Consider the following 19,574-nt stretch of genomic DNA (forward strand, 5'->3'; position numbering starts at 1 on the left):
TTCAGGCGAACCTAAGTCGGAACGAAGAAATCAAACTGCACAGGGGATGTGGATAGTAAACAAAATTGCTTCAAGTTCATGGGGAAAAAAAGCCTTTTATTAATGATGAAACAGTGTTATTAGTTAACTAACCCATTATGAAATTAACTGTGTTAATGCAATTAGAATCTGACCAATCAGTATATAGACAGGAGATAATTTTATGTGAAGAAAAAGACATACATACATCATTTTGATAATTATAAACAACAGGCTGGAAGTCTTATGGATTCTCTAGTATCAGATGTCAAATGACCAATGATTTCCATTCAAGTAGAAATATTATTATCTTATGGCGGTGCATTTCTATTCATCTGGACAATATTTTTGTCTTAAAATCTACTTGGACATGTCATGGCAGAATCCTACTTCAGTTTCTTCCCTGTAAAGCGAAGTTATATTTGGATATAAAAGCAGGTTTTTGATGAGAGACGTGAAGCCCCTTCTTGTCCTGGGTGGGATGCTTCACTCTGCACAGTTTTGTGGCTGGTGTTCGTCCTTCGAACATTTTCATGCTTCTAAGTGACAGTGTACAGGTACAGCAGTTAACACAGTGGGCATGATGCACTTGTACCAAATGAATGATCAGCGCTCATCTCCAGTGCAGGGCCTCTATATTTCTGGTTGGTTCCGTTTGGCTCCAAGGAAAGCAGGAATAGGTTATATCTGTTTGGGATCATTTTGGTGATCAGTGACAGAACTCTGTGACCTGTGACCAAAATAACCAGAATTAAAAGATATACAATATAATATAATGCCATATACTATAATAATATGATATGAATATGTATAAAAACAGAAAACAGGAAGGAGATTATTATTTGGGGAGGAAGGAGCATAAGGAAGAAGGGAGAGAGTATGAGCAAAGTACAAAATGATAAATGTGCATATGAACGTGTCATGAATACTTACCTGACAGGGGAGATTCCATGATCACGAAGGTGGTTTTCCCAGGGCGAGGCTTATCCATTGCACTCCGGATGTGCTGACCCCTGCGATTTCCCCAAATGCGGGAAACTCGACTGCATAATTTGTGGTAGTGGGGGACTGCGTTCGTGCTCTCACCTGAAGAAGAAAAAGTAAAAAAAAAAAAAAAAAAAGAAAATGTCATGAAGAAATCCATTGTTTTGTACTTGCAAGGCTAAATTAGGGCTGGTAGAGGTATTTGCTGCCAAGTCGAATGATCTGAGTTTGATCCCCAGGACCCACATAGAAGAAGGCAAGAAGTGACTTCTGTAAGCCATCCTCTGGTCTCCACATGTGTGTTGTCGTGTGCTGGCACGTGTGTATGTGAACACACACGCAACACACACACACACACACTCACTCAGAGTAATTTAATTTCCCAAAATAATTTTAAAATGTAAATAAAATAAAATTGGCAGATGGTAGTTTCAAGATGCTCCCGGTGTGAGAAATTTGTGACTGTATGGCTCAAAAGAGCTTCTTCCTCCCCCCCCCTTGTTCCTTTCTCCTTCCCTCTCTCCTTTTCCTCCTTCTCCCAGCCTCCCTTGTTTTATGATTAGATTAATTTCCTCCCCGAGGTTGCAAAAGTAGCTGCTAGAATCTCCAGGAACCGAAATATGGTCTTTCAGTTCCGCTCCAACAGAAGAAAGGCGCTAATCTTTGCCTGAGCAGTTCTAGAGGCAAAATCATGACCCTCCCTTGGGTTTGGGAAGATCTACTCAATGGTAATTCTGGTCCATACAGTCTAGGCATGGGCTTAATAGCCTTGCTGGCAAGGACAGAGTCACAGGCAGATCCAGTGACTGGATGAGGGAGAGGTGAGACCCCAAATAAAAATACAGGCTGCACCAGGACCAGACAGATGCCTCATAACTAGGTGGCCAATGTCAAACACAAAGGCGGGGGTGGGGGTGGGCGTGGTGATAACATTCTCCTTGTCACTCTCTATGAGGAGTGGTCCAACTCCAGCCGTAGGAAGAGGTGCCACAGTCACAGACAGTAACTCTTGGGAGGAGGAGGAGGCTGGGAAGGCATAAGACGGGAACATGCTGAATTGGTTGAGACCAGGAGTCCTGGTCCAGAGCAGTGGCTTACAAATATGCCAGGGATAATACAGAACTTTTTAGACCCACAGAAGACTCACACTAGTGCTAGGACCAAGTAGCAGCACCTTTAGATCCCTGAGTAAGCAGCGGTAGAGCCGACTCTGAGAGCTAGTGGTCAAAAGAGGTATCATAAGGGATTTGTACGTTTGTAGAGTAGATCCTCAGCAAATGCTTCACACCTACTTGATTTCAAGGAGGTGAAGGATAAAGGCAGCCATCTATGTGCATGTGCCACTGGCTGCCCATTCCAGCTCATAGTCACCTCCCGCTGCATCTCCACCTTCATTTTCCCAGTTAAGATGTAAAAAGCCTTGTGGTGGCACACACTTTTAATCTCAGTACTAGGGAGGCAGAGGCAGGTGGATGTCTGAGTTCAAGTCCAGCCTGATCTACAGAGGGAGTTCCAGTACATCCAGGGATACACAGAGAAACCCTGTCTCAAAAAACAAACAAACAAACAAACAAACAACCCAAAAAACCAAACCAAACCAAACCAAACCAAACCAAACCAAACCAAACCAAACAAAACAAAACCAAACAAAACCCAATCAAAAATCAAAAGCCTCCATTCACAGTAAAGAATACTCTAGTAACTACCAGGACCTGCTTACAAGCCCTGAGTAAAACAGACTCACCAGGCTGTCCTTCATCCTCCTTCCCACCACCACCTTAAATTGTAAGAGTTTAAAGGTGAGTGCTGATGGCTGCTGGAGCAACTAAGTCTCCTCAATTGAAGAACAGAATATGAATCAGCCCTGGAGGCAGGCCTGAGGGTTGACAGAGGTGGCACCATCCAAGGTATGGGTGACATACTAGCGCCCAAGTACCTTGTCCTGTCTCCTGCTCCCTTCTATAAACACATTTTTTTTTCAGACACAGTCATCTTTCATTCCCCCAACCCTGTCCACAGGTACTGGGTACCACAACGGGAAAGGCAAGAGATGGTTCACTTCTCAGGCTAACTAAACTGTTCACTATCTAGCAACTCACAGGAAGAGCTTGCAAGCCATCGGAAGAGTTTACATTTTTATGTTCTCCTCCTTTGGAGGGAGGGCATTTCTGTATGAACTCAGGACTGATGGCAATTCTCATGGTATGCACTTAAGAGTCTTCCAATTGTTCATACATTCACTTAAGCAGTAAACATTTATTGAGCACCTGTAATATGCTCGCCATCAAGAGCTTAGAGTCTCTTAAGACAAAGGAAAACAGGATGAAGCTGGTAAAATCTACAGTAAAAGGCACGATATCACAATATAACAATGTTCTGTCTCCAGGTGATGAGAGGGCATGTTCTGCTGTCATTATCACTGTGGGCTCAGTCATTGACAGAGTGCCCAGTAGGCAGAAGGAGTTCGTGAAGTCTTGGGTGAATAGTTAATTTATCAACAAATGGGGTAGGAATGAGCAAAAGAAGCCAGAGGATGAATATAATGTGAGCTGCAATGCAGTGTAGTTGACATATGCAGCTTCAGAGGTGGAAGGAAAAAAGAGGCTGAAGGCTGGAAGTGGAGAGTCTAGCCCAGTGGAGCCAGTTCTCCTGAGAGTTCTGTGGACCCATCCGGGATGGGGTGTAATACTGTGTGGCCGAAGATGACAGCCATGCTGGGTGGGGGTGTAAATGTAGTATTTAAGATTAAAAGTCTAGTCTGTTCTTGATTCAAAAGCTCCTAGGAGCTTCCTGTCATCTATAGGATGAAATTGAAACTCCTTGGAAGATCTACCACGTCCTTCACGGTTTCTTTCCTGCTGTCTCTCCTCACTTCCCTGCTTAGTTGCTGCTTTTTAGGTTTTTGCTTTGGGATTATGCGTTATTTCACCGTTGTCTTTTCCTCTTGGCATGCCCAGTCCTAAACAAGGGCAACCATCAAACTTTTCCATCTCACTGACACTCTTTGTGCCATTTTTTTTGGATGCAATTAACTGTACCTGTCATCTTTCTACCTTATTAGTACTGCTTAGATGACCTGGACACTTTCAGTGATTAATGCGCGTATCCATCGTTACATTACAAACTCCAGGAAACAGATCTCAAAGACTTCTCATCTCTACTTTTCTGTTGCTATGATAGAACCATGACTGAGGCAACTTATACTTAAGTTTAGTTCTGCTTAAGGTTCCAGAGGGAGAGTCTGTTAGGGAGGGACAGCAGTAGGCAGCCAGAGCAGGAAGCCGAGAGATTACATTTTTAACTGCAAACATGAAGCAGAGAAGAAACAGAAGTGGGGGAAGACTAGCCTACCCCCAGTGTTGTACTTCCTCTACCAAGGTTCTAACCTCCTAAAGGTCCAAAAGTTTCTCCAAACAGTGGGACCGAGTGTTTAAATACCTGAGCCAATTTCTCATTCAAACCACCACAGTAACCTTGATACTTGATGTGCAGTTAATATTTGCGTGGATACATAAGTACTTGTGGAGTAAATACATGAATGAGTCAGATGAATAAGTTAAAAAGTTGAAACACAACACTGTTTTTGCCGGCTCCTTGCCGGATCCAGGGGAGAGTCAGGTCCTGATCCTGGCAGGGTCTCTCCAAGGATGTTTGGGATGGCGATTGTCGACGGCCCAAAAGAAACACACCGAGCCAGGAGTCTGTCAAAGCAGGAACCCAACTTTATGGCATCAGCCTCTTGTTTATATAAGTTCGGAACATAGGGAGGGGGATTTTTGGTGGGGTAAGAAGCCGGGCATGGTGGCGCACGCCTTTAATCCTAGCACTCGGGAGGCAGAGGCAGGCGGATTTCTGAGTTCGAGGCCATCCTGGTCTACAAAGTGAGTTCCAGGACAGCCAAGGCTATACAGAGAAACCCTGTCTCGAAGCCCCTCCCCCCACCCCAAATGATGACATAGGAGACAGAGAAGGGTGACGGAGGGTATGGAGTAACGGACAGGGCCAATGGCAAAGCTCTACATCAGCAACGGTGGCAGGGCAGAGGCAGGGAGGGCCAAACAGGTCTTCCTGAGTCACCCTGATACGGAAGTGACTGAGACAGGTCTCAAAACTCAGGTCAGGCTCAAAATGCGGCCCAACAGCTGTTAGAAAAAGTCAGAGAAGAGTCAAATAGTCAGAGAAGAGTCATCAGGGCTGTGAGGTTGGAAGTGTTCTCACGCAGGTCAGGTTTCTAAAGGAAATACTGAAATGTATTTTCGAAGATTGTGTGTGTTTGTTTTTGAGAGGCGGACCTACTATATAGCCCAGGTGGCACTCAAACTTGAGATCTTTCTGCCCAAACTGGAATTACGGGCATATGAGAAGGAAAGTCTGTGCATTGGACTGCTTTTGATTATCATAACAAAACACTCGAAGCAATCAACTTTTAAAAAGAGAGGCTTGCTTTGACTCACAGTCTTGCAGGTTCTGGGCCATGACCAGTTGATCCCGCTGCTTTGGACAAATGACACAACAGCCCACGGTCACAGGAACCAATGATGGAGCAAAACTTGTTCCCTTCATGCCAAGAAGCAGAGGAGAAGAAAAGATTGAGGTTTCACTGTCCCTTCATAGGGACGTCTCCAATAACCTGAGTTTCTCTTACCAGGCCCCATGTGTTAGGGGCTCTACCACCTCTGAACAGCACCACCCAGAGACCAAGCCCTTAACACACAAACCTTAGGAAAACACCCAAATTAGAATTTGTATTCTTAGCCTGGAAAAATATATTTCAAAGACTATAAGAAAAGTAATGTCTTGTTTCTTCCTTTTTAAAAAAATTACGAAGTAGTCAGGACTTTAAAATCTATACATATTATTGTGTGGTAAATTTATTGATTCTGACTGATATAGCCTATGGATGCATTATTTCCATAGGTTAGTGGAATTTGTACTTCTGACTCCTTGAACTTAGCTACAATGAACATATCCCTCCTTTCCTTCCTTCCTTCCTTCCTTCCTTCCTTCCTTCCTTCCTTCCTTCCTTCCTTCCTTCTTTTTGCTAAATGTTAGCTGCTTATGAACTCCAACTCCCAACCAATTTTCAAATGTATATAAAGTGTAATATAACACTTAGCCCCACCAGCTTTCTGATTTTGCTTGTCAGAGGTAAAATTAATATTCCATCCTTTCTTACTTGGCATTACTAGTCACTAATACGTTTTGAAATTTTGACATTTTAGTTTCTTCTATAATTGCCTTTTTGTAATTTTTTCATTTGTCTAATGGACTTTTGACTTTTTTGCTAGTTTATTATTACATACTTATATTGAGATCAGTGTACGTAATACTGAATAACTTCATGCCCAGTTCTTCTCATTTTATAATTTTTAAAATTTGTTTTTGATTCTGAGATAGGAATGGGTATATGTAGTGATTTTGGTTCCTGCTCCCCTCACATGTAAACCAAAGGCAAATTAAAGAACCCACAAACAACATTTACAACAAAGCTAAGTAGCCATCCAGTTTCTTTTGGATATCTTCTCTTTTTTATTTTTCTCCACCTGGGGCCTGCATCAGCCTCTCTGTCACTGGCCTGAAGGACCAGGCCAAGGGCCCTAGAAAGATGAAAGTCTTTTGATTTCCTGCTGTAATCTGCCCTTGTTGCTAAGACCCATGTCTCAGATCCCAGGTCATGGCACTATGAACCTTTGAGAAATACTTGGTTCATCGATGACTGCACATCCTTCCTGAGGGAGCGCATCTTTGTTCTGGGTTCCAATCAGTCAGAATCAGGCCACCTTCTCAGGATCTCAGAAATGTTGGGCCCAAAGGAGCGGCCCTTTGGAGAGGAAGGACACCTAATTGTTGGCGTCGTTGGTGAGGGGCATGAGGTGGCTCTCAGAGACTGTAAGCAAACTGTCTCCCAGGAGCTTGTTACTGCTAACCTCGGGTTCTTCTTTCTTCCATACACCAGGGCAACGATGCATTTCTGCTTTCTTTTCAAAAATCTTCTCTGTGAGTGTGTGTGTCACATGCCTCCACTGGTGAATTATTGACTACTGATAGATTCTGGAAGAGGGAGAGTTATTGTCTTTAGTTGTGTACCCATGGGTGAGCCCATGAGGTTCCAGTTGATATCTGCAAACCCATGGTAACCCAGCAGAACAAAAAGACATGAATGCAGGAAAGGGATATGGGGAAGGTGGATGGAAGGGATTGATAAAGGTGGGAGGGAGATAAGAGGAGAAAGGAGGTGAGAGGAATCATGAGTGCATTCCATACATGTATGAAATTGCCAAAGGACAAGCCCAATTTTAAAATGTGACTTTTGTGTACATAGGTTAGCTCACAGAAAATGTTTACACGAGCTTTTAATGACAGATAACTAAGAAAACGGGAAGACTCAACTTGGAATAAGAAAGAAGATACAAAAGTCTATTTTTACGAAGATGTATAAAACCAACTTTAGAATCTAAGAGTGTATACTTAGCTGAGGAAAAATTATAAAGAAATGCAAGGAGCTGGGTGTGGTGGCCCACACCTTTAATCTTATCTCTAGGAGGCAGATACAAGTGGGTTTCTGAACTCAAGTCAGCCTGGTCTACACAGTGAGTTTTAAGACAGCCAGAGAGACACAGAGAGACCCCGTCCTTAAAACAAAGAAAAAAAAGCGGTGAAGTTATAAAAGTCAGGATCATGGACAGAAACAACTACTAGTGAACTAGTGAAGCCACGTTGTGACCACTTGGCGGGGGAGGCAGTACTGTGGCTGGGATGTGACATTCTGAGAGGCTGCTGGTTTCTGGCAAAATCTCTTCACTGGTTATAAACATGTTCCCCTGGTCACAGCTCCCTAGAGCAAATGGCTTCTGGAGCTCTGTTAATTTCATAATAAAAAGATAAAAACAACATTCTCAAGATACACATATGCAGTAAAATATTATGAGTTAAATTGTCGTATTGTAAAACAAGTGGGTACACAGTATCTGCTCTTTATTGTTTTCACTAAATAGTTTGTATTTTTTCCTATTTCAGCATTAGGGCAGATTTGATAAAAACGAGGGTGTTCCTAGTTCTACCCTTCAGCCTATAAGCACCAGCTTAATAAGCAGAGACCTGATCTGAGATCATGCTTTTCTTGGTCCACAAATGACTTAGTGTGGGGATTTTGCTCACTGATTCTGAGGGGATATGTTCTTTTTTAATTTTTATTAGATATTTTCTTCATTTACATTTCAAATGCTATCCCAAAAGTCCCCTATACCCCCCATATGCCCTTTATAACGTGTAAATTATATTTGTCCTTTTTTTCCTGTCTATTTTCTTTCTTTCTTTTTTAAAAATTATCTATTTATTTTATGTGTACGAGTACACTGTAGCTGTATAGATGGTTGTGAGCCATCATGTGGTTGCTGGCAATTGAACTCATGTGGTTGCTGGCAATTGAATTCTACTCGCTCTGGCCCCGCTAGCTCCGGACCAAAGATTTATTTATTACTATATGTAAGTACACTGTAGCTGTCTTCAGACACACCAGAAGAGGGCGTCAGACCTCATTACGGATGGTTGTGAACCACCATGTGGTTGCTGGGATTTGAACTCGGGACTTTCAGAAGAGTAAGAGCAGTCAGTGCTCTTAACCACTGAGCCATCTCTCCATCCATCCTGTCCATTTTCAATGTAATCAAATCTATGTACCTTTTGTGTTTGGGGGAAGGGTGAATTCCAGAATTAGAATTCTTTAGCATTTCTCTCCATGAACTCTTGGATATATGTGTTTTATGGCAAATGTTAAAACAACACACTGGTGACTAACCTTTGTGCTTTTTCATTATAACAACTTGCTCATGGTAATAACTAGGATTAAGGAGGCTTCTACAGCCTTTAAACCGTAATCCTGGGCTAGTAAATGTTTTCTGGGCACAAGATTATATTATGCTTTTTTGCTTGTTTGTTTGTTTTAAACTTAAGTGCTTTAACTTTTTCTTATATTTTTAATATTTCTGATTTTCAGTTGCTCAAGTAGTTGTTGCAAACTTTCTATGGAGTCCGAAGTATTCAGTATCGTGAGTATGAGGAAAAGAGATATGAACACACAAAACTTTGGGAGGGTCGAGCTATCCCTGTATGACACAGTTAGTAAGCAGTGCTATAGATTTCTGTGTGCTTGAGTCACAGTGTATTGGAGACATATATCCGGTGTTAAAGTGGCAGGCTCATGATTTAATGATATGCAGTAACTGTGTAAATATTCTGGATGCTAAGCAGTGTGGCAAAGAGACCAGGCATTAGGAAAGTGGGCATTATGTGAAACTACAGAAAATAAAAGTGGTAGGAAAGTGATGTGACTCCGGACATAAGGCAACAGAGCTGCAGACAGTTCTGAGCCATTTCCCCTTCCTTTTGAAATAATTATAGACACACAGAAACTAGCAAAAATAGTACAAAGAGAGGTCCCACGGACCTTCCTTGCAGGTTTCTCTGTTGGGAGCATCTTACAGAGCTATAGACCAATATCAAAAAGAGCAAATCAAAGTTTAGACTACATATAGATCTTTTCCAGTTGTTCCTAGCATTGTAACAGCCGTCTAGCGTGGAGCTCTGATGGCGTCAATGAGTTCAAAGAGGAGGAATGAGACAAACACTGGGGACAAGCAGGTCCTGTCTGAGAAGAGTTGTCCTCTTTCTGGGTCCTCAGCCTTTCCAACATTCCACATAATCAGATATGAATTGACCCTTGCTTTGATCCCTAGAGGATAATGTGTTGCCTCCTGTCGCAGACTTCTCACTAACATTATTTCTGTTCTCTTATTTCAGTGGTCTAAATGCCTCCTAGAAACATGGTGGCCACCCCCACCCCCCTCCCAAAAGCTGGTGTTCTGCTTGTTTTTTGTCAACCTGACACAAACTAGGGTCATCTGGGAAGGTTGGCCCTGGAAGTCTGTGGGGGCATTTTCTTGAATAATGATTACTGTAGGAGGGTCCCTCCCACTGTGGGCGGTGCCTTCCCCGGGGAAGGTGGTCCTGGGTAATGTAAGAAAGCAGGCTGAGTAAGCAACAGGGAGCAAACCAAAACAGCAGTGTTCCTGCCTGGTCTCTGCTCTAAGTTCCTGCTTGAATGTCTGCCCTGAATTTCCTCAGTGATGGACTATGCTCAGGAAGCCAGACATACTCTTTTCGTCCCAAGGTGTTTTTGGTCATGAGGATTATCACAGTAACAGGAAGTAAAAAGATAGCTTTTTTTGTAAATAAGTCATATGGAGCCAGGAACAGACTGGCACCCGGGTCCTAAGTTTCTTGCACACAACGATGTTTGTGTTTGTCTATACATGATGGTCCTGATGCAGTTGGCAAAGAAGTAGACATTTTGTAAGTTAGAGGAAGATAGAATTTAGCTGGTGACCTTGCTATGCTAGTCAGAGTTTCCAGTCACCCACTCTCTCTCTAAGCATCGCTTCCTTCTTTCTCATCCTTTCTTTCTTCTTCACCCTTTGGATTTCATCCTGCCTACAACTACAGTGTATTGCTTTCATTAGGAGAAAGACCAGAGTTCTTCTGTGCTGAAAGAGGTGCAGTGGTTTGGAGCATTCTTAGCACTGACGTTGGGAAAGGAAGTAGATTGTAGAGCCCTGGACTTTTTTGGAGTAGAGGCGAGGAGGTCTCTAGATCCGGCACATACCAGCACATATTTATACATACACGAGATGGTTCTGAGTGCTGAGTACCAAAAAAGCAGTATCTATGTGGAGAAAAAGCTCTTCTCTTTTCTTGGCTACCCCAATAGAATGTAAAGCCACCATGGACACCCTTTCCTGCCTGTGAAGAGAAAATCAGCCAGTTCCCGGTGGGCACCACCATTGGAGAACCTTGCATTTATGTTAAGGATGGCTGAGAAACATCCAGTTCTCTTAGGATGGGAGCGGACCTTGGTGTCCTCAAATGTTCATACTCATTGACAGAGGGAGAGTGAAGGGCAAGCAAAAGCATCCAGACAGCCCTGAGTAGTGTCCTGAAATGGCATTGTTTTCCTGGGTGGCTCTGACCTTGAAGCTGACTCTACGATCGTAATAGCTTTTGCTTTTCCCACTGGTGTCTTGCACAGTATCGACTCAGCTTCCTTATCCCGTCTGTGCTGGCCTGGGTGAGACAGCAAGGCAATATGAACCAGCATGCCACGCAGTTTTGATAGTGTTCAGCCCATACAAGTGTGTTTCGCCACCTGTGTCTGGACAGGGACTTGCTTTGTTTGCAGTGACAATCTCCTTTTGTTGTTTTTGCTTTTATTGTGCTGCTTCAACTTTGACAAACAGATTAGGGACACCTAATAGCAACACACATGCATGCAACATGTTCTGTTTCTCTCTGTATCGGCTCTTGCTGGACTCAGCATTGCAATGCCATATGAAAATGGAACAGCTTCATTGTTCTTATAATTTTTTGCTTTTTAAGGAAAAACTCATAGTCCTACAAACTGTGACTTAGCATTGCGATTTGGATATGAAAAAAATTCTTAAAAATACTCATGTGTTACAAGGTTGCTCACTGGGTAGCAGCAGTATTTTGGGAGGTTCTGGAAACTTGGCTGAGGCAAGCCAGTCACTCAGGGTGGGTTCTTGGTGGGTGTGTTATTCCTGGCCCCTTTCTCTCATGTTCACTTTCTGCTTCCTGTCTGAATGAGAGGAGAGCTTCCTTTGCCACATACAGTGGTGTTCTGTATGGGACCAGTGACCAGGCATTGACCTTTCTGCCACTATGAGTTAGAATAATCCTTTGCTTCTTTAAGTTATTTTTCTTGGGCATTTAGTCACAACAATGAAAGCCAACACACCGCATAAGCTGTACTTATTTTCAAATACCATTTAAAGTAGGAAAGGGTATTTTTTAAGGAAGTGTGATCTTTCTAAAGAGTAAAAGCTTGGCTGGGGTGTAGCAATGTATTCCAACCCTTAGCCTAGCACGCTTGAGACCCTGTGTTCAGCTTAATTAGGGAAACTGTAAATGCTGAGTGAGGGAAGACAGTCCTGTCTTTATGGATATCAAAACTAGTCAAAACAAAACTGGTTGAAAGCTTTTCAATGGATATCCTGTTTGTTGTTGTACCAAGGGAGATCTAGAGGATTTCTAGACATCAAAGTGATTGGGAGAATCTCGTGGCTGAGGGATTACAGGAAGGGTTGTGGGCTGACTGGAAGGTAAAGTGGCCATGCAAACACAGAGACCATTAAGGGTAAGGAAGGGCATGACTGATGGTTTCATTCCCTTCGTCGGAAGAAAGAGTTAGGAGAACTTCTGACTCTAACTGGAAGGGAAGTGTGTTAACAATTTAGGGCACCCTAACTGGCAACCTTGGCAGTGTGCACTGTTATGTCGCAATGCATTTCTGGAGGGTGTAAGTTTGAAATCAGGTGTTGGTGAGGCTGGTGCGTCTGGAGGCTGTGAGCGACCAGCTGCTCAGGCTGCCTTCTCCTTGTGTGTTTTGGGTCATTACATTCCTGGGTCCAAATTTCTCTCTGTTTTTTTTTTTAATTTTCCTATGTATTCTAACATAAATTCTAACATTCTAAATAAAAACATGTAATGAGCAGTTCAGTGGTAGAACACTTGCCTAGCATGTGCAAAGTCCCTGGTTTAATCCTTAGCCCTGAAAGGAAAAAAGAATCATTTTTTCTTGTTTTGTAAATTGTGTGTGTGTGTGTGTGTGTGTTTCTTATTTGCTCTCCATTTTATGTACTGAAACAGGGTTTCTCACTTATATGCAGAGCTGGCTGCTTTGACTAGTCTAGCTCACTGTCTCCCTTTAGAGAATCCCTGTCCCAACACTTGAGGGAATCAAGTGGACTGCCATCACTCTCCAGCATTTACATGGGTATTAATGACCTGGACTCTAGTTCTTGCACTTTAGACGATGTTTCTACCATAGGTTTCCAAGTGTTGGGATTATACTGGGTGTTTCCATGCCTGGCTTTGGTAGATTTTGTAAGTATGAAGTCTTAGGATTGGAGCTGTGATGAAAATAGGTATGCTTTGCCTCCAGACTGCTAGAGTTCCAGGACAGCCAAGGCTACATAGAACACAAACAAACAAACAAACAGACAAACAAACAGAATAATCTAATCTCTGCTTGGGTGGCAGGAGAGATCTTCTGTCTTCTGGCACATAGTCAATGTGGGAGCACACCAGAGAAGCAGTCTCAGTGAAAAACCCCAGTGCTTCCTTTCTACAGGAAAAGTTTGCATTTGTGTCACTTTAAGAGAAGAAATGAGGGCTGGAGAGATGGCTCAGAGGTTAAGAGCACTGACTGCTCTTCCAGAGATCCTGAGTTCAAATCCCAGCAACCACATGGTGGCTCAGATGCCCTCTTCTGGTATGCAGGTGAACATGCAGATATAAATAAAATAAATAAAACTTGAGAGAGAGAGAGAGAGAGAGAGAGAGAGAGAGAGAGAGAGAGAGAGAGAAGGAATGGGTGGCATTAAGGTCCACTCTCGGTTTGAACAGGAAGTTTCTCAGGGTTTCTATTGCTGGGATGAAACAGTATGACCAAGAGCAGCCCGGAGCAGAGGGTTTATTTCACTCATTCTTACGGCCCAGCCATCAGTGAAAGGAGTTGGAGCAGAAACTCAAACAGGGCAGGAACCTGGAGCCTGGCCCCGAGGCAGAGGCTGTGGAGAGGACTGCTGAAGGCTCCCTCCTCGGGACTCGCTCAGCTTGCTTTTGTTTAACTGAAAATATTTTCTTTCATATAATACATTTTGATGATGCTCTTCTCCCAGAATCCCCTGCTCAGTTGCCTCACTTGTCCAACTCTTTCTTTCTTTTCTTCTTTCTTTCTTTCTTTCTTTCTTTCTTTCTTTCTTTCTTTCTTTCTTTCTTTCTTTCTTTCTTTCTTCCTTCCTTCCTTCCTTCCTTCCTTCCTTCCTTTCTTTCTTTCTCTTTCTCTCTCTCTCTCCTTCCTTCCTTCCTCCCTCCCTCCCTCCCTCCCTCCCTCCCTCCCTCCCTCCCTTCCTTCCTTCCTTCCTTCCTTCCTTCCTTCCTTCCTTCCTTCTCTCTCTCACACAAGTAGGCCAATAAAAACTCAGTATAAAACAATCAGAAAGAGACACATACATAGCCACATAGCCACAAACACACACACTCAAAACACAAAACTATAATAGAAAACCAAACGACAAGTAAAGAAGAAAAGCATCCTAACAAAGCATTATGAGACAGAACATCTCCAAAACGACAACTGAGTTTGTTTGGTGTTGGCCATGCCATCTAGTGCTGGGCTTGGGGCCTGCTCTAATCATGGTTTACATGCTTCGTGAGACTTCAGTGGTGGAAACCCTCCCCCCCCTCTTTTTTTCCTTTGTAAGTACTTGCCAATGGGAGAAACCTTTTGGATGAGAGATAGGACATCATGTCCAGTTTCCCGCTCGGGTTCGGGACCCCATCTGTCAGCTAGCTTTCTTACAGCATCCAGAACTAGCAGGCCAGGATGCTCCTACTCATAATGATCTGTGCTTTATCTGTCACTAATTAAAAAAAGTTCTATAGGCTCGCTTGCCCACAGCATGATCTTCTGAGCCCATTTTCTCAATTGAGATTTCCTCCTCCCACATGACTAGTTTGTGTTGAGTTGACGCGGAAGAAAGTTGACGCCAGGACAAAGGTCTAAAAACAAAACCAGCTACCCAGAAAAGCCTGAACCGCATCCTTTATTATTAACTCTTCTCCAATGTTTACAACATATTTGCTGAGACAAGGTTTTGCCCTGTCGCCTAACCTGCCTTGAACACCCAGATATTCTCCTGCCTCAGCCTTGGATGTGTTTGGATTGCAGGTGTAAACCACATCTGAACTGATCCTCTTAATAACCGAAACTTCTGTAACTCCCCCAATTGTACAATCGCTTGTTGTAGTTGTGACTAGGTTTGTGGCAGATGACTATAGTACCGTTCAGAATTTCACTCTACTATTTTATATTCTCTGTGCTTCTGAGAGGAAAAGATTGATGACTCAAAGTGAGAAACCTGAGCCAGGCATGACAGCAAACCACAGTGAATTGGGCAAGATGACTCCCACGCATGGTGCTTTCTCTTCCTGGAGCAAAGAAAAAGTCACTTAATGCTTTTTTTTTTTCCTTTCCCTTTAGTCTGTCCAAAAAGAAGAAGAGATATTACTTTGGAAAATTTCTAACAGTTCATCCTTCCAACCAAAGGAAATGAAGCCAAAACCAAATTCAAATCCAAGCCTACAATCATTTTCCTTCAGAGTTGAATATGTATATTAGAAATCACCCCTTAATGGTCTTGATTATTTGGGACTTACTAAGAAAACAAAGCATGCCTGAGGCACCACCCTTCCCAGTGTGTGTGTGTGTGTGTCTCTGTGTGTGTAACAGCTGTTCACCTCAACTCTAAACTCATTAACTTAAGGGTTAACGTTGGAGCCCCATCTTAAGACCTGTTAGATCAGATATCAGAACTTTCTGTGTGCACATGCTCATTAGAAAGCTTGAAACATTGAAGTTTCAAGGTAAAAGAAGAGATCAGACAGAAGAGAAGAAAAGCTAGAGAAGAGAGACAGAGGAAGAAAGAGAGGGAGGGGGCATGGTCAATGGAGAAACCAAAGTCCTCTAAGTTGCCGGGGCTTGTGGATGGTGCAGCAGGAGCACTTTGCAGTTTTGACTGCTCGCCCACCCTCCTACAGACTTGAGCTCTTTGAAGGTGAGTGGTATCTTGTTCACCTTTGACTTTTGTGGCACCCAGTGTGGTTTGACAAACAATCTGTGCTGCATGACTAATTGCTGGTCTGATTCAGTCTACCCTAGACACGTAACGAACATTCTGTAGAATGAACATTCATAGCTAGAGATGTGTTTGTGGCTGGAAAACTTTTATAGACAATCTTTTCAACTAACTGAGCAACCCATGACATAGATCCCAGGGCCCTACCTTTGAGATCCTGGGGAGGGTCTGAGGATCTGCCCAGTGAAGCCCAGCATTGAGAACAGACCCCTGGTGACTGTTCTGCAACCCATGTGAGATATCCTTTCTCCCAGTGCCATGAGTTTTATGAACAGCAAGAAGACCTCAGGCAGCCACTACTTGTCCATTTTGCAATAACTACAGATGGCCACATTAATCAGTGGCAAGAATTGCTCAAAGAAATAATGGTCTTTGTTTTTTGAGAGTAACAGACCAGAAAAGCATGTCTGTGACTGGGCCTTCCAATCAGATGTGCATCCTTTGCTTCCACCCAATATCCACGAGGTACTCAGTAGCCCCAAACCACCCACAGGTGGCTCTATATGACACTGCTAAGTCAAATTTCCTGAAAGAGAGGCTTGGTGACTGGTGGTCTCCAACTTCTGGCTGACTCAGATTTTCTAATAAAGTCATGTTCCGGGCCTTCACACCTTGTCTCTGGGGAGAACTGACCAGCTGTACAGTGAGGCACGGCACTGAATCTGTCTGGTAACAATGCCTGCAGTGTTTTTGATACAGCTTGGAACCAAAACATCTTGTAAACTAGCCCATTAGAAAAATCTAAGCAGTTTGGGTTACCTTAGGCTCAAAGGGTTTTGAACCTTGATCTGAAGAGATGAAAGCAGAAGATAGTAGTCATGGGGCACTGAGAGACGGCAGCATGTGCCATTCCAAATCCTTAGTCTTTCGGGTGAGTCTGTTGATGGTTGAATTCCCAGGCCTTAGGGCTGTGAAGAGTGTTAACAGAGATGATCTCTGAAGGAACAAGTCAGAAGACTCTGCTTTGCCTTATAAGAGCATCTGTGCCTGTCTATAGATCATTAACAATTTGAGGAGGTAAACGAGAGGAAAGGACTTTTCATTTCTTAATAGACAAAGCATCAAGATACCAACATACTGATTTACTAACAAGGCAAAAAAAAAAAAAAAAAAGTCACTGAAACCACACAGAGAAATAAATGAGGAAACAAATTTTATTAACTGTGTCGGCAAGTGTGAGCTCACCAGGCAAAAATTTGGACTGGACTAAATAGTAGGTGTCACTAATTTAAAGTCATAAATGCCTAGTATTGTTCATTATAGTATGTGTAATCCCCTGAGTATCATGTCTCCCATATGTCTCCTCTTCCAATACATAGAGATACATTGGAAATCACTGACCATAGTCTTGGTCAAGATTGCCTACCTAGTCAGAGAAAGCTCTTCCCCAAAATAACGGAGAGCGTTTGTATGATACTTCTTTTTTTTTTTTTAAAGACTTATTTATTTATTATATGTAAGTACACTGTAGCTGTCTTCAGACACTCCAGAAGAGGGAGTCAGATCTCATTATGGATGGTTGTGAGCCACCATGTGGTTGCTGGGATTTGAACTCCGGACCTTCAGAGGAGGAGCAGTCGGGTGCTCTTACCCACTGAGCCATCTCACCAGCCCCGTATGACACTTCATAAATAAAGCAAGGTCACTGTGTTTGTTCAGTGTAGTCTCTGTGAGAAAGGTGGGTTTTCTTTATTATTCTCTCTGTATAGGTAAGTAAACTGAGGCCCGGAAGAGTCTCTCGTCATGCTCAGCAACTCATGGGCATTTCAGAAACACAGAGAACGTAAACCGACCGTCTCCTCACCTAAAGCTCTGACCCAAGAATCTAAAATTTGTCTGATGACAGTGACCATACCTGATCAGCAGCCAAACTTCTTTGGAGTCATGTCTTTCCTACAGAGGCGTTAACAGAGCCCAACAGGCATTGTGAAAACTCCTCAGGGCTGTAAAAGACAGCGTCCATGTGCAGGTGGAGCCCAGATTGATTCCACAGTCAAAAGCTCAGACATTGTTTTGGTTGCTGGCCTGGAAAAATCTAGGATGAAAGCCGGACCTGCAGCTGAGTGCTCTCCTATGAACAGGGGTCAGGCCCAGGGCCCCAGGTGGCAGTGGGTGGAGCCAGGCGCACGCGTATCTAACTGCGATCTCGAATAGGTAGGATTTGCGAAATGCTAGCTTTCAAGTCCTCTAGTCTCCACCCGAACATGATTATCGTAGCTGAGGTTTTGGCAACCGCGTGGACCCTTCCGAAGGGCAGGACCCGCAGTCTTTCTTCCGGGAGTTGGGACCGGCCTGGAGCTGGGTCAGGGCCGAGCGGAAACCGAACCCAGGGTCGAGGCGGCAGGGCGCGCGTGTGAGTCCCGGACTCCGGAGTCCGAGTCCAGGAGGAATCGAGTCCTGGGAGGTGTCCCGGACGAGGAGGAATTCGCTGTCGCTTCGGCTCCTGTGGTGGTGAGAATGCAGGTCAAGGTAAAAAGTTGGGCCTGAAGATGTTCGCATTGGCCCCTGTCCCTGTTACTGCGGGGCTCCTGCATGGGATCAAGGTTCCTAGATCCTGGAGAGTGACAGCGCCTAGCCCAGCGCTTGAGGTGCTGTGCCTGGCTGGGTGTCCTATAGGACAACCGGGGAACAAGCTGCCTGTCACCTTTACGGGTTCTTCTTTACTTCCACACTTTGTGTGAGAAATAGTATTATTTATTGTTCCCGAAGTGTGCAGGCAGAGTTCAGGCTTGCCACACACATTGGCTCATTTCAACCCGGGCGGGCTGATAGGACACATTTTTTTGGTCTCTTCTCAGGCAGTTTGAACTGACGTCTCTGCTCCATCACCACCTGTAACCCTGAAAGTTTTGTTATTTGCTTCAGCTTTCACATTTGGAGCAACTGGAAAGTACTATTTGAAGATTAAGTGGGATGTGATAATGTTTAATGTGTTTGACAAAGTTGCAAGAGCGTTCCTTTTCCTCCTGTACTGGGGATTGGTCCTAGGACCTCCAGTATCCAAGCTCTCTACCATGGAGCTACATTCGCAGCCTGTTCAGCGTCTTTCAGTAGCTGGGACAACAGGTCTGCATCATCAGGCCTGACTTAACTGTTTCATCCTGCCAATAATTCTGTAGTGTCTTAAATGGCATCACTCTTCCCCCAACCTCCTTCCTTTGGGGGAGAAAATGAAACTGAGGGAGAAAAGTAGAATTGAGATGTGACGTCATGTCAAGGCATAGAGAGAGCAGGGATCATCTAGTCATACACGTGCTGGTGATGGTTTGTTCTACATAACAGCGTCACTCTTAACTGCTCAGGGAAAATGTAGTCTTCAGTTTCTTTGTCCCGGTAAGCACTATCATGTGAATTACCGCGGGATGCCATGAGAGCCGAGGACAGCTTCAGGAACTGGTTCTCTCTATCCCCTGTGACACCTGGAGATAATTCTTCGTTATCAGGCTAGCAGGACAATTGAGTTTATATACTTGATGAGCTGCCGTTTAGGCTCCCATATGACTTTGATGCATTAATTTATTCTTTGCTTTGGATTGTTCCACAACCAATATAGCATTAGATATTTAGCTAGATTAGCATTTTGGATTTAACTTGTGAGAATTTGCTTGGTTGTTTCTTATTTCATCTATATATGTGTGTGTATGTATATAATACACAATGCACAAATTAAAACAATGAATATATATCCTAAAGATATATTTAGGATAGATATTTTATATTTATAAATATATATTTATGTATAAATATATATTTTATTTCATATGTAAATATATAGTATATTTTATGATATATATTTAG

General features: G+C 43.3%; 1 protein-coding gene, 1 long non-coding RNA gene and 1 other non-coding gene across 9 annotated transcripts in view; 2 read left to right on the forward strand and 1 right to left on the reverse strand.

Moving 5' to 3' along the window:
- The window catches only part of Trpm6 (transient receptor potential cation channel, subfamily M, member 6), a 162,345-nt gene that overhangs the window by 1,621 nt on the left and 141,150 nt on the right, over nucleotides 1-19,574 (forward strand). For 2 of the 7 annotated variants that reach the window (NR_157571.1, NM_153417.2), the window contains exon 1: nucleotides 17,933-18,245. The exons of 2 other annotated variants lie outside the window; for them this stretch is intronic. Coding sequence is in view for 3 of the 5 variants with exons in the window: in NM_153417.2 (NP_700466.1) it covers nucleotides 18,234-18,245 (12 nt within the window). In the remaining 2 variants the exon portion in view is untranslated. 3 more of the 7 variants (XM_017318153.2, XM_006526952.3, XM_030250886.1) reach the window with 2 other exon arrangements.
- Nucleotides 944-1,107, forward strand: Gm23238. The gene has a single exon (XR_003952981.1). It is a non-coding gene; the product is annotated as a U1 spliceosomal RNA (small nuclear RNA).
- On the reverse strand, nucleotides 5,477-17,978 carry Gm41814. The gene is made up of 3 exons (XR_877745.3): nucleotides 17,632-17,978; nucleotides 16,536-16,684; nucleotides 5,477-5,559 (listed from the first exon to the last, which is right to left on the reverse strand). It is a non-coding gene; the product is annotated as a predicted gene, 41814 (long non-coding RNA).

This window comes from Mus musculus, chromosome 19 (assembly GCF_000001635.26).
Source record: "Mus musculus strain C57BL/6J chromosome 19, GRCm38.p6 C57BL/6J".
NCBI classification, from domain to species: Eukaryota; Metazoa; Chordata; class Mammalia; order Rodentia; family Muridae; genus Mus; species Mus musculus.